The sequence below is a fragment of the Squalius cephalus genome (genome assembly GCF_949319135.1).
Source record: "Squalius cephalus genome assembly, chromosome: 9".
Taxonomy (NCBI): domain Eukaryota; kingdom Metazoa; phylum Chordata; class Actinopteri; order Cypriniformes; family Leuciscidae; genus Squalius; species Squalius cephalus.
In genome coordinates this window covers 36,140,671-36,153,234 of record NC_137130.1, presented here as the reverse complement: position 1 = coordinate 36,153,234, position 12,564 = coordinate 36,140,671, and the positions used below count along the sequence as shown (strand labels likewise).

General features: G+C 41.8%; 1 protein-coding gene across 1 annotated transcript in view; it reads left to right on the top strand.

Moving 5' to 3' along the window:
- Positions 1–12,564, top strand: part of pde11a (phosphodiesterase 11a) — a 95,615-nt gene that overhangs the window by 69,601 nt on the left and 13,450 nt on the right. The window contains exon 15 of the mRNA XM_079880566.1: positions 7,748–7,848. Within this exon, the coding sequence (XP_079736692.1) occupies positions 7,748–7,848 (101 nt within the window). The remainder of the gene's footprint in view (positions 1–7,747; positions 7,849–12,564) is intronic.

The window sequence follows — 12,564 nt, the reverse complement described above, 5'->3', positions numbered from 1 at the left end:
TCTGTGTTTATTAAAGCTTTGAGTCTGATCACGGTGATTCAGATCTGTGTTTATTAAAGCTTTGAGTCTGATCACAGTGATTCAGATCTGTGTTTATTAAAGCTTTGATGAGTCTGATCACAGTGATTCAGATCTGTGTTTATTAAAGCTTTGATGAGTCTGATCACAGTGATTCAGATCTGTGTTTATTAAAGCTTTGAGTCTGATCACAGTGATTCAGATCTGTGTTTATTAAAGCTTTGATGAGTCTGATCACAGTGATTCAGATCTGTGTTTATTAAAGCTTTGAGTCTGATCACAGTGATTCAGATCTGTGTTAATTAAAGCTTTGAGTCTGATCACAGTGATTCAGATCTGTGTTAATTAAAGCTTTGAGTCTGATCACAGTGATTCAGATCTGTGTTTATTAAAGCTTTGAGTCTGATCACAGTGATTCAGATCTGTGTTTATTAAAGCTTTGATGAGTCTGATCACAGTGATTCAGATCTGTGTTTATTAAAGCTTTGAGTCTGATCACAGTGATTCAGATCTGTGTTAATTAAAGCTTTGAGTCTGATCACAGTGATTCAGATCTGTGTTTATTAAAGCTTTGAGTCTGATCACAGTGATTCAGATCTGTGTTAATTAAAGCTTTGAGTCTGATCACAGTGATTCAGATCTGTGTTTATTAAAGCTCTGATGAGTCTGATCACAGTGATTCAGATCTGTGTTTATTAAAGCTTTGAGTCTGATCACAGTGATTCAGATCTGTGTTAATTAAAGCTTTGAGTCTGATCACAGTGATTCAGATCTGTGTTTATTAAAGCTTTGAGTCTGATCACAGTGATTCAGATCTGTGTTTATTAAAGCTTTGAGTCTGATCACGGTGATTCAGATCTGTGTTTATTAAAGCTTTGATAAGTCTGATCACGGTGATTCAGATCTGTGTTTATTAAAGCTTTGATGAGTCTGATCACAGTGATTCAGATCTGTGTTTATTAAAGCTTTGATGAGTCTGATTACAGTGATTCAGATCTGTGTTTATTAAAGCTTTGAGTCTGATCACAGTGATTCAGATCTGTGTTTATTAAAGCTTTGATGAGTCTGATCACAGTGATTCAGATCTGTGTTTATTAAAGCTTTGATAAGTCTGATCACAGTGATTCAGATCTGTGTTTATTAAAGCTTTGAGTCTGATCACAGTGATTCAGATCTGTGTTTATTAAAGCTTTGAGTCTGATCACGGTGATTCAGATCTGTGTTTATTAAAGCTTTGATAAGTCTGATCACGGTGATTCAGATCTGTGTTTATTAAAGCTTTGATGAGTCTGATCACAGTGATTCAGATCTGTGTTTATTAAAGCTTTGATGAGTCTGATTACAGTGATTCAGATCTGTGTTTATTAAAGCTTTGAGTCTGATCACAGTGATTCAGATCTGTGTTTATTAAAGCTTTGATGAGTCTGATCACAGTGATTCAGATCTGTGTTTATTAAAGCTTTGATGAGTCTGATCACAGTGATTCAGATCTGTGTTTATTAAAGCTTTGATAAGTCTGATCACGGTGATTCAGATCTGTGTTTATTAAAGCTTTGATGAGTCTGATCACAGTGATTCAGATCTGTGTTTATTAAAGCTTTGATGAGTCTGATTACAGTGATTCAGATCTGTGTTTATTAAAGCTTTGAGTCTGATCACAGTGATTCAGATCTGTGTTTATTAAAGCTTTGAGTCTGATCACAGTGATTCAGATCTGTGTTTATTAAAGCTTTGAGTCTGATCACGGTGATTCAGATCTGTGTTTATTAAAGCTTTGAGTCTGATCACAGTGATTCAGATCTGTGTTTATTAAAGCTTTGAGTCTGATCACAGTGATTCAGATCTGTGTTTATTAAAGCTTTGAGTCTGATCACGGTGATTCAGATCTGTGTTTATTAAAGCTTTGAGTCTGATCACGGTGATTCAGATCTGTGTTTATTAAAGCTTTGATGAGTCTGATCACAGTGATTCAGATCTGTGTTTATTAAAGCTTTGAGTCTGATCACAGTGATTCAGATCTGTGTTTATTAAAGCTTTGATGAGTCTGATCACAGTGATTCAGATCTGTGTTTATTAAAGCTTTGAGTCTGATCACAGTGATTCAGATCTGTGTTTATTAAAGCTTTGATGAGTCTGATCACAGTGATTCAGATCTGTGTTTATTAAAGCTTTGATGAGTCTGATCACAGTGATTCAGATCTGTGTTTATTAAAGCTTTGATGAGTCTGATCACAGTGATTCAGATCTGTGTTTATTAAAGCTTTGATGAGTCTGATCACGGTCATTCAGATCTGTGTTTATTAAAGCTTTGAGTCTGATCACAGTGATTCAGATCTGTGTTTATTAAAGCTTTGATGAGTCTGATCACAGTGATTCAGATCTGTGTTTATTAAAGCTTTGAGTCTGATCACAGTGATTCAGATCTGTGTTTATTAAAGCTTTGATGAGTCTGATCACAGTGATTCAGATCTGTGTTTATTAAAGCTTTGAGTCTGATCACAGTGATTCAGATCTGTGTTTATTAAAGCTTTGATGAGTCTGATCACAGTGATTCAGATCTGTGTTTATTAAAGCTTTGATGAGTCTGATCACAGTGATTCAGATCTGTGTTTATTAAAGCTTTGATGAGTCTGATCACAGTGATTCAGATCTGTGTTTATTAAAGCTTTGATGAGTCTGATCACAGTGATTCAGATCTGTGTTTATTAAAGCTTTGAGTCTGATCACAGTGATTCAGATCTGTGTTTATTAAAGCTTTGATGAGTCTGATCACAGTGATTCAGATCTGTGTTTATTAAAGCTTTGAGTCTGATTACAGTGATTCAGATCTGTGTTTATTAAAGCTTTGATGAGTCTGATCACAGTGATTCAGATCTGTGTTTATTAATGCTTTGAGTCTGATTACAGTGATTCAGATCTGTGTTTATTAAAGCTTTGAGTCTGATCACAGTGATTCAGATCTGTGTTTATTAATGCTTTGAGTCTGATTACAGTGATTCAGATCTGTGTTTATTAAAGCTTTGATGAGTCTGATTACAGTGATTCAGATCTGTGTTTATTAAAGCTTTGAGTCTGATCACAGTGATTCAGATCTGTGTTTATTAAAGCTTTGATGAGTCTGATCACAGTGATTCTGATCTGTGTTTATTAAAGCTTTGATGAGTCTGATCACAGTGATTCAGATCTGTGTTTATTAATGCTTTGAGTCTGATTACAGTGATTCAGATCTGTGTTTATTAAAGCTTTGAGTCTGATCACAGTGATTCAGATCTGTGTTTATTAAAGCTTTGATGAGTCTGATCACAGTGATTCAGATCTGTGTTTATTAAAGCTTTGATGAGTCTGATCACAGTGATTCAGATCTGTGTTTATTAAAGCTTTGATGAGTCTGATCACAGTGATTCAGATCTGTGTTTATTAAAGCTTTGATGAGTTTGATCACAGTGATTCAGATCTGTGTTTATTAAAGCTTTGATGAGTCTGATCACAGTGATTCAGATCTGTGTTTATTAAAGCTTTGATGAGTCTGATCACAGTGATTCAGATCTGTGTTTATTAAAGCTTTGATGAGTCTGATCACAGTGATTCAGATCTGTGTTTATTAAAGCTTTGAGTCTGATCACGGTGATTCAGATCTGTGTTTATTAAAGCTTTGAGTCTGATCACGGTGATTCAGATCTGTGTTTATTAAAGCTTTGAGTCTGATCACAGTGATTCAGATCTGTGTTTATTAATGCTTTGATGAGTCTGATCACGGTGATTCAGATCTGTTTATTAAAGCTTTGAGTCTGATCACAGTGATTCAGATCTGTGTTTATTAAAGCTTTGATGAGTCTGATCACAGTGATTCAGATCTGTGTTTATTAAAGCTTTGAGTCTGATCACGGTGATTCAGATCTGTGTTTATTAAAGCTTTGATGAGTCTGATCACGGTGATTCAGATCTGTTTATTAAAGCTTTGAGTCTGATCACAGTGATTCAGATCTGTGTTTATTAAAGCTTTGATGAGTCTGATCACAGTGATTCAGATCTGTGTTTATTAAAGCTTTGAGTCTGATCACGGTGATTCAGATCTGTGTTTATTAAAGCTTTGATGAGTCTGATCACAGTGATTCAGATCTGTGTTTATTAAAGCTTTGATAAGTCTGATCACGGTGATTCAGATCTGTGTTTATTAAAGCTTTGAGTCTGATCACAGTGATTCAGATCTGTGTTTATTAAAGCTTTGATGAGTCTGATCACAGTGATTCAGATCTGTGTTTATTAAAGCTTTGAGTCTGATCACAGTGATTCAGATCTGTGTTTATTAAAGCTTTGATGAGTCTGATCACAGTGATTCAGATCTGTGTTTATTAAAGCTTTGATGAGTCTGATCACAGTGATTCAGATCTGTGTTTATTAAAGCTTTGATGAGTCTGATCACGGTGATTCAGATCTGTGTTTATTAAAGCTTTGAGTCTGATCACAGTGATTCAGATCTGTGTTTATTAAAGCTTTGAGTCTGATCACGGTGATTCAGATCTGTGTTTATTAAAGCTTTGAGTCTGATCACAGTGATTCAGATCTGTGTTTATTAAAGCTTTGATGAGTCTGATCACAGTGATTCAGATCTGTGTTTATTAAAGCTTTGATGAGTCTGATCACAGTGATTCAGATCTGTGTTTATTAAAGCTTTGATGAGTCTGATCACAGTGATTCAGATCTGTGTTTATTAAAGCTTTGAGTCTGATCACAGTGATTCAGATCTGTGTTTATTAAAGCTTTGATGAGTCTGATCACAGTGATTCAGATCTGTGTTTATTAAAGCTTTGATGAGTCTGATCAAGTGATTCAGATCTGTGTTTATTAAAGCTTTGAGTCTGATCACAGTGATTCAGATCTGTGTTTATTAAAGCTTTGATAAGTCTGATCACGGTGATTCAGATCTGTGTTTATTAAAGCTTTGATAAGTCTGATCACAGTGATTCAGATCTGTGTTTATTAAAGCTTTGAGTCTGATCACAGTGATTCAGATCTGTGTTTATTAAAGCTTTGATAAGTCTGATCACGGTGATTCAGATCTGTTTATTAAAGCTTTGATGAGTCTGATTAGCTTTGATTAGTTTCGCTTTTTCTGGCAGCGCAATATCAAACATAGCCTAAATGCCCGCCCTACATTTTCTTCTCAGTGGAGAAGCCGTTTCACTCGATTTACGTCATAATTGAGAAGAAAACACATTCGGAATGTCCGTTTCATGTCAACTTTAAAAACTGTTTGCAATATGTTCCATCTCAGAGCTTTAATACAAACAGTTAACAGTTAATTAATTAAGCTACAGTACAGTTCAAATTAATTTACATTTTAGAACTTAAGCTATTTTACAAATCAGTTTACTAAAAGAGTTTGCATACAATTCCATAATACAAAAACAAATATCATTATAGAATTTAAGCATTATACAGTTAACCATGCATTCTAATTTATAACTTTAGATATACAAACAGTTGTAGAATCTGAGCCACACAGCAGTTTATAATAAATTCTATTGTAGAACTACAATTCTGTAGTCTACAAATCTACAATTCAATTGTATAATTCTGCACATTCTAACATAACATTCTTGAACTTAAGCCATAATATAAACCAGTTTACCATAATACTGTTGGCAAACAATCCATTATCACCTTACAGAAAAATTATATAAAATACTATAAAAAACTGTTATTATTATACAAACAGACTTACTTTACATTCAATTCCATTCTATAACTTAAGCCATAATACAATTACTAATTCTAATTGAGAACTTAATCAGTCCATTCTCGAACTTAAGCTATAATACAGTGTATAATAAATTCCATTCTAGAAATTTTGCCACAATATACAGTAAACTGTTTGTAATCCATTCTCATTTAGAATTTAAACCATAATAAAAACATGATAAAGTGAATACATCATAGAAATTAAACCAGTGTAGCCACAGAAAACAAGATAACAAGGCGAGAGAAAGAAAGAGAGAGAAAGAGAGAGAGGTGAATAAATGACAGCCTGTGCTAACTGACAGTTGTTGACTGTGAATAATTGCTTTCTACAGATATAGTGTGTTTATCTGCGTCACTGTCATTTGCATACAAATGAGCCTCGGTCATCATTTCCTCTGGTGAAGAGCGCGTTCACTGACCAGCTGACATACAAGTGTTAATTAAACCGTTCCTTAATGAAATGGTAGCAGTCGTCCTGCTCTTTAATCTGGTACAGTAGGGAGAGATATAGCCTATCTTGATTCCCATCATGCCTTGCAGTTACTGAAAAGCAGAACTTTATTGCCTGTTTAAACCTGGTCACTTCATGCCATACTCTGATCGTGAAAAGCCCTCGAAAAAGCCATTCGAGACGGATATAAATCCGGTTTGAGACGCATTCCAGATGAAACTGGACAAGTGTAAATGCATCTGGTTGTTGAAGCACAAATGTATATTTTAATCCCGAAATCATAGGCAAATCGGTACTCGTTCACGTGAGTGACAATCACGCAGTGTGAATGATCAAAGACGCGATCTGAGAGAATCGCAGATGAGTCGGCGATTCAAAATCCTGCTGTGTGAAAGTGTTCTGACTGAAAACTACATCTGCGATGACCTACAGCCAATGAGAGAACAAGATACAGGGCAGCGGGATGTTCAGGGAGGAGTTATAGACCACAATATCAGTATTTTAATAGATATATTTACAATTATATCAAACAGAAACAAAGCACAAACATTTGCTTGACCAGCAGCAACAGCAGCACATTGCAAAATTATTTATTTACTCCCAACTTTCTTTGCAGAACACACAGTCCTTGCTCCCCTTGCCTTCCCAGCCATTTCCTCATGCATAATATGTTTTTCTTTTTCTCCTTTTCGCTGCAAATCAGTGCACAGACAATTTGGATCGCAAGCTTCTTACAGGCTATCATTTTTCTTACAGGCTATCATTTTTAATAACAATTTCAGTCTCGCACGAGAACTGCGGTCTCACGCACGCGGGATTTTGCGTTATTTTTGCGTTTGATTTTGCGTTGACAAGCTATAATAAATGATCTAGGGAGGATTTTGAGCTGAACATTCACAGACATTCTGGGGACACCATAGATTTATGTTACACCTTGTGAAAAGGGGCATAATATGTCACCTTTAAACTTGCATATAATGCGGAAATTGAAGATCGGATTCATGTTCATTTTGTGGAGTATGTGGCCAAGTGCAAATGGAACCGTTTTAACAAATCGGGTGTAAACAGCCTTACTGCATTAAAACCTGGATCTGAGCTCAATGACAACATTTAGAAAATAATATACAAACTAAAAATAATATTCAGTTAAAGCAAAACTATTCGGCTAGGTATTCGACTCCATAAACGCATAGTGTGTGTTTTAATGAAATGTGTTTCTCTGAATCCAGCATGAGGGCTCAGCCACTGTGCAAACTTTAGATATCAGTTTTAATCAGGCATTCGGATGTAAGCATGTGTGGGTGGCTTGAACTCAGAGTTACATGTCAAGTGTGGTTATATATTCACACACAAACCCACTTTTTATCAGCGTTTTTGAAGAGCACCTGTTTCTGTTTGATAAATACACATGGTCACACTACCACACATGACCATCATCAGTGCAGGTTATCAAACGTCTTTAAAATCCTCCGAACAATATTTAATGACACAAAAAGGAATGGAAATAATAATTAAATTTTGTCCTTGTCTCTCTAGGGTCACAATATCTTCTCGAATCTGTCTTCACATGAGTATGGAGAACTCATGCAGCTCCTGAAACAATCCATACTGGCCACAGACTTAACGCTCTACTTCCAGTGAGTTCTGCTGCACTTGTGCAAATAATAATAGTCTTTCTCACCGCAAATCAATTCAATATTCATGTGCCAAATCTACACTATCAGTCAAAGGTTTTAAGATCAGTAAGAAAAATGTAAAGAAATATGTATGCATTCAATTAATGAAAAGTGACAGTGAAGACTTTTATAATGTTACAAAAGATTATATTTCAAATAAATGCTGTTCTTTTGAACTTTCAAGGTTTCCATAGAAATATGAAGCAGCACAACTGTTTTCAACACTGATAATAATCATAAATGTTTATTGATCGTCAAATCATCATATTAGGATGATTTCTGAAGGATCATGTGACACTGAAGACTGGAGTAATGATGCTGAAAATTCAGTTCTCTTACGAGAGGTTCTCTCGTATTGCGTAAGTTAGCTTACGCTACGGGAAAGTTATCTTTTCTCGAGATCTGAAGCCAAAAAATGATCCTTAATTTTGTATTTATTGTCAACGCAGTGCGACAGCCGGCAGACCATGGCAGGCTACATAAGCGTGCTCATTGGCTGTCCAGCGGCAACTGCTGTAGCCTACCAGTGAGCCCTGTGTGACGTCACGCCCAATGAGGGCGCTTCGCGCTCTCCACACCCCTCTAACCGTCAGGATGAATGTGGCTAGCGTGTATATAAGGAAGGGCTCACAGGCTGAAAATCTGATTTTCTTGTCTTCAGCGAAGCTCTTCGCATCGCTGGATCTTGAGAGAGCCGCCGCCGTCAAATCTAGCGACCAGCAAGCCTAGGAAGCGTCTGAGGAAGCCGGCCGCCTTCGCTGCCTTCAGCCATCCGTGCCTGCTACGCCATCCGGCGACATATCCTTTTCTGCTGTGTGTGTTCGCCCCTGCGACACACACTCTCTCTCCTCTTCTAAAAGAGCAATTTCTACGAGGCGTTGTTTCAAATGCCTCGCACGACTTCCCGCTCTCTCTCCCTCTGTTCGAGCCGCGCAAACTGCGCCGTTCACAAGGGATGCCAGAAGCGGACGGCTTCGGAGCGAGCTTCCTCGCTCTCTCTCCCTCTGTTCGAGCCGCGCAGACTGCACCGCTCACAAGGGATGGCAGAAGCGGATGGTCTTGGAGCTCTCTTTACGTTACAAGAAAGCTACTCCGTCCTCGCGCCCCGTTCGCGCGCGTCACTCACCGGCGAAAGGAGAACAGAGAGTGTTTTCGTCCCGCCGTGGCTGGACCAACCTCCATTTCTCACACATTTCTCAGTCCCCTCTTAAGTTCAGGCGACTGGAATTGTTAATATCGCAGTATACGAGCCTGTTATAATACACGCACGCCTGCAAACAAACACCGTCACAAGACATGATGATGCTCTCTGGCTACTCACCCCGTTCGCGCGCGTCACTCATCCCGCTCTCTCCCTTGTTGAGCCGCGTAGATTGCGCCGTTCACAAGGGATGACAGAGCGGACGGTCATGAGCAATGTTCAGCGCGCGCGCCTCACTCACCGGCGAAAAGAGGAGAGAGAGTGTTTTAGTCCCGCTGTGGCCGGACAAACCGCCAATTCTCACACGTTTCTCAGTCCCCTCTTAAGTTCAGGCGGCTGGAAATATTACTATTGCAGTAAATGAGCCTGTTATAATACACGCACGCCTGCAAACAAACGCTGACACGAAACATGATGACGCTCTCTTATATGCTCACGCTAACCGAAAGCTAATGTGTTCTTCCCTGTGGCTCAGTGGCAGAATCTTAGGCTTTCTCGAGCCCGCGGTCATGTTTCAAATGTAAGTCCTGTGCCCGCCCTTGAGCGCTCACACATACTAACAAACATTTCACCCCCAACGCCGCTCTCGCGCGTCACGCCTCACACTATATGTTCCCCGTCCAAAGCCACCGGGACACTGTGTGTAAAACGGCCAGCCATCGCTGCATGTGAGCCGCCGTATTTAAGCACCGAGTGCGCACGCGCTGCGCCTGTGCCTCCATATCGAGCTCTCGAGTCCGCGATACGCGGCAATCAGAGCCCGGAGGCCATTCTGCCCCTAGCCGCACATGCGAAAGCGTGGGAAGCTATTCCAGGCGCGTCAGAATGGGTGCTGAGCACAGTAAAAGGGCTATACACTGCAGTTCGCTCGCCGCCCCCCGCGCTTTTGAGTGCGAACCGAGACGAGAGTGAATGGGGAAGTAGCACATCTACTTTGAGCAGAAATAGCGACACTTCTGTGCAAAGGGGCTATAGAACCGGTACCCCCTTCTCTGAGCGAGTCAGGCTTTTACAGCCGTTATTTCCTCGTTCCCAAGAAGGACGGAGCTCTCAGACCGATTTTGGATCTGAGATATTTGAACAAAGCTCTTATGAAAAGACCGTTCAAAATGCTCAACCAGGCAGATCCTCTCACAGATTTGCCCGAGGGACTGGTTTATCTCCCTCGATCTGAAAGACGCTTACTTTCAGATCCAGATAATACCCCGTCACAGGCCATTCTTGAGATTCACCTTCGACGGTCAGGTATATCAGTACACCGTCCTGCCGTTCGGCCCGTCTTTAGCACCCCGTACATTCACGAAGTGCATGGACACAGCTCTCGCTCCCCTGAGAGGCCAGGGAATGCGAATTTTGAACTATTTGGACGATTGGCTGATTCTAGCACAGTCAGAGGAAGAGCTTATCGCTCACAGAACAGTGCTTCTCAGCCACCTGGAAAGCCTGGGTCTCACGGTCAACTGGACCAAGAGCTCATTACTGCCCAGTCAGTCAACCTCTTTTCTGGGTTTGGAACTGGACTCTGTGGCAATGACGGGTCTACTGCGTATGCGCCCGCTGCAACGCTGGTTGGACGCTCGAGTGCCTCACAGAGCCTGGGCTTCCGGCGGCTTTCGAATCACAGTGACTCAGAGCTGCGTTTCAGCCCTGAAGCCCTGGTTAGCGGCCGGCTGGTATGGCCGACTGGTATTAGCGGGTAGTGACAATGGGAGCCGTCTCGCACCGCAAAGTTATCTCGACGAACGCATCCAACTTAGGTTGGGGCGCTCTTTTCGAGGGCAAACCGGTCTTTGGCCTGTGGTCAGACCAGGAGAAATGCCTCCACATAAACTGTTTGGAGATGATAGCGGGCGAGAACGTGCTCAAACGTTTCCTCCCATTCATACGGGATCACCATGTGCTAGTCTGCTCGGACAACACGTCCGTGGTGTCCTATGTGAACCGACAGGGCGGTGTCAGATCCAGGAATATCTGCAAACTGACAGAACGCCTTCTCACGTGGGCTCATCACTCACTGCGCTCGCTGAGAGCCGCGCACGTGCCGGGCCACCTGAACGTCAGCCCAGACAGACTGTCCAGAGACATCATTCCCCCGGGAGAATGGTCTCTGCACCCTCAGACAGTCCAGTCACTTTGGCGCCTATTCGGCAGGGCGGAAGTCGACCTCTTTGCGTCAAAAGACAACGCTCACTGCCCAACGTTCTTCTCAAAGAGCGAGGACGCGCTGGCCCAAACCTGGCCCAGCCTCCCGCTGTACGCTTTCCCTCCGATCTCCCTGTTACCACAGGTCATCAAGAGGATCAGGGAAACGCACCACCCAGTGCTCCTTATAGCCCCGCGATGAGAGAACCAAATCTGGTACCCAGAGCTAGTGAGGCTGTCGCACTTAGCCCCATGGCCAATCCCGGTGAAAAAGGATCTCCTATCTCAGGCCGGTGGATCAATTTGGCATCCCCATCCAGAGCGCTGGTCTCTGCATGCGTGGATAATCAACGGATACCCGTTTACCTGCCAGAAGGGGTCGTAAACACGATCACGCAGTCTAGAGCTCCTTCCACGAGAAGGCTCTACGCGTCTAAATGGTCTGTGTTCTCTAAATGGTGCGCTACTAAGAGCCTGGATCCACGTACAGGCAGGGTTCCACGGGTGCTCTCCTTCCTACAAGAGCTGTTGGACAGGGGCAGGTCCCCCTTCACGCTCAAAGTGTATGTTGCGGCTATTGCAGCGTTCACGGAGACGACGCGCGGCCGTGCAATAGGAAGGAATGAGCTCATCATCCGTTTCCTCAGAGGAGCCAGACCGATGAATCCCCCGCGGCCCCCCTCGGTTCCTATTTGGGATCTGTCCTTGGTCCTGGAGGTCCTGAAGGCTTTTCCCTTTGAACCGCTTGAATCCGTGGATTTGAAATACCTTTCGTTCAAAACCGTTTTTCTGATAGCTCTGTCTTCAGTAAAACGCGTGGGGGATCTACACGCGCTATCTTTTAGCACTGCATGTCTTGAGTTCGGACCAAATGACTCCAAAGTCATCCTCAAACCGAGACACGGTTACATCCCCAAAGCGATTGGTACCCCCTTTAGGGCGCAAATCATCTCCCTGTCAGCTCTGCCAGCATCCGATAGCGAGGACAGTGATAACCTCTTATGCCCCATCAGGGTGCTGAGAGTTTACATCACGCGCTCCTCCGCCTTCAGGCGTTCTGAGCAGCTCTTTGTTTCGTTTGGTGAGCGCACCAAGGGTCTCGCCACCTCGAAACAGAGCCTGTCCAGGTGGATAGTGGACGCGATTGCAGCAGCATACGCCTCCAAACACCTGCAGTGCCCTATGGGTATCAGAGCCCACTCCACTAGAGGCATGGCCTCGTCATGGGCTTGGTCTAGCGGGATTTCTTTTCACGATATTTGCATGGCGGTGGGCTGGGCATCTACATTCGTGAGGTTTTATAACCTGGAGTTCCCGCCTTGCAGGCTAAACTG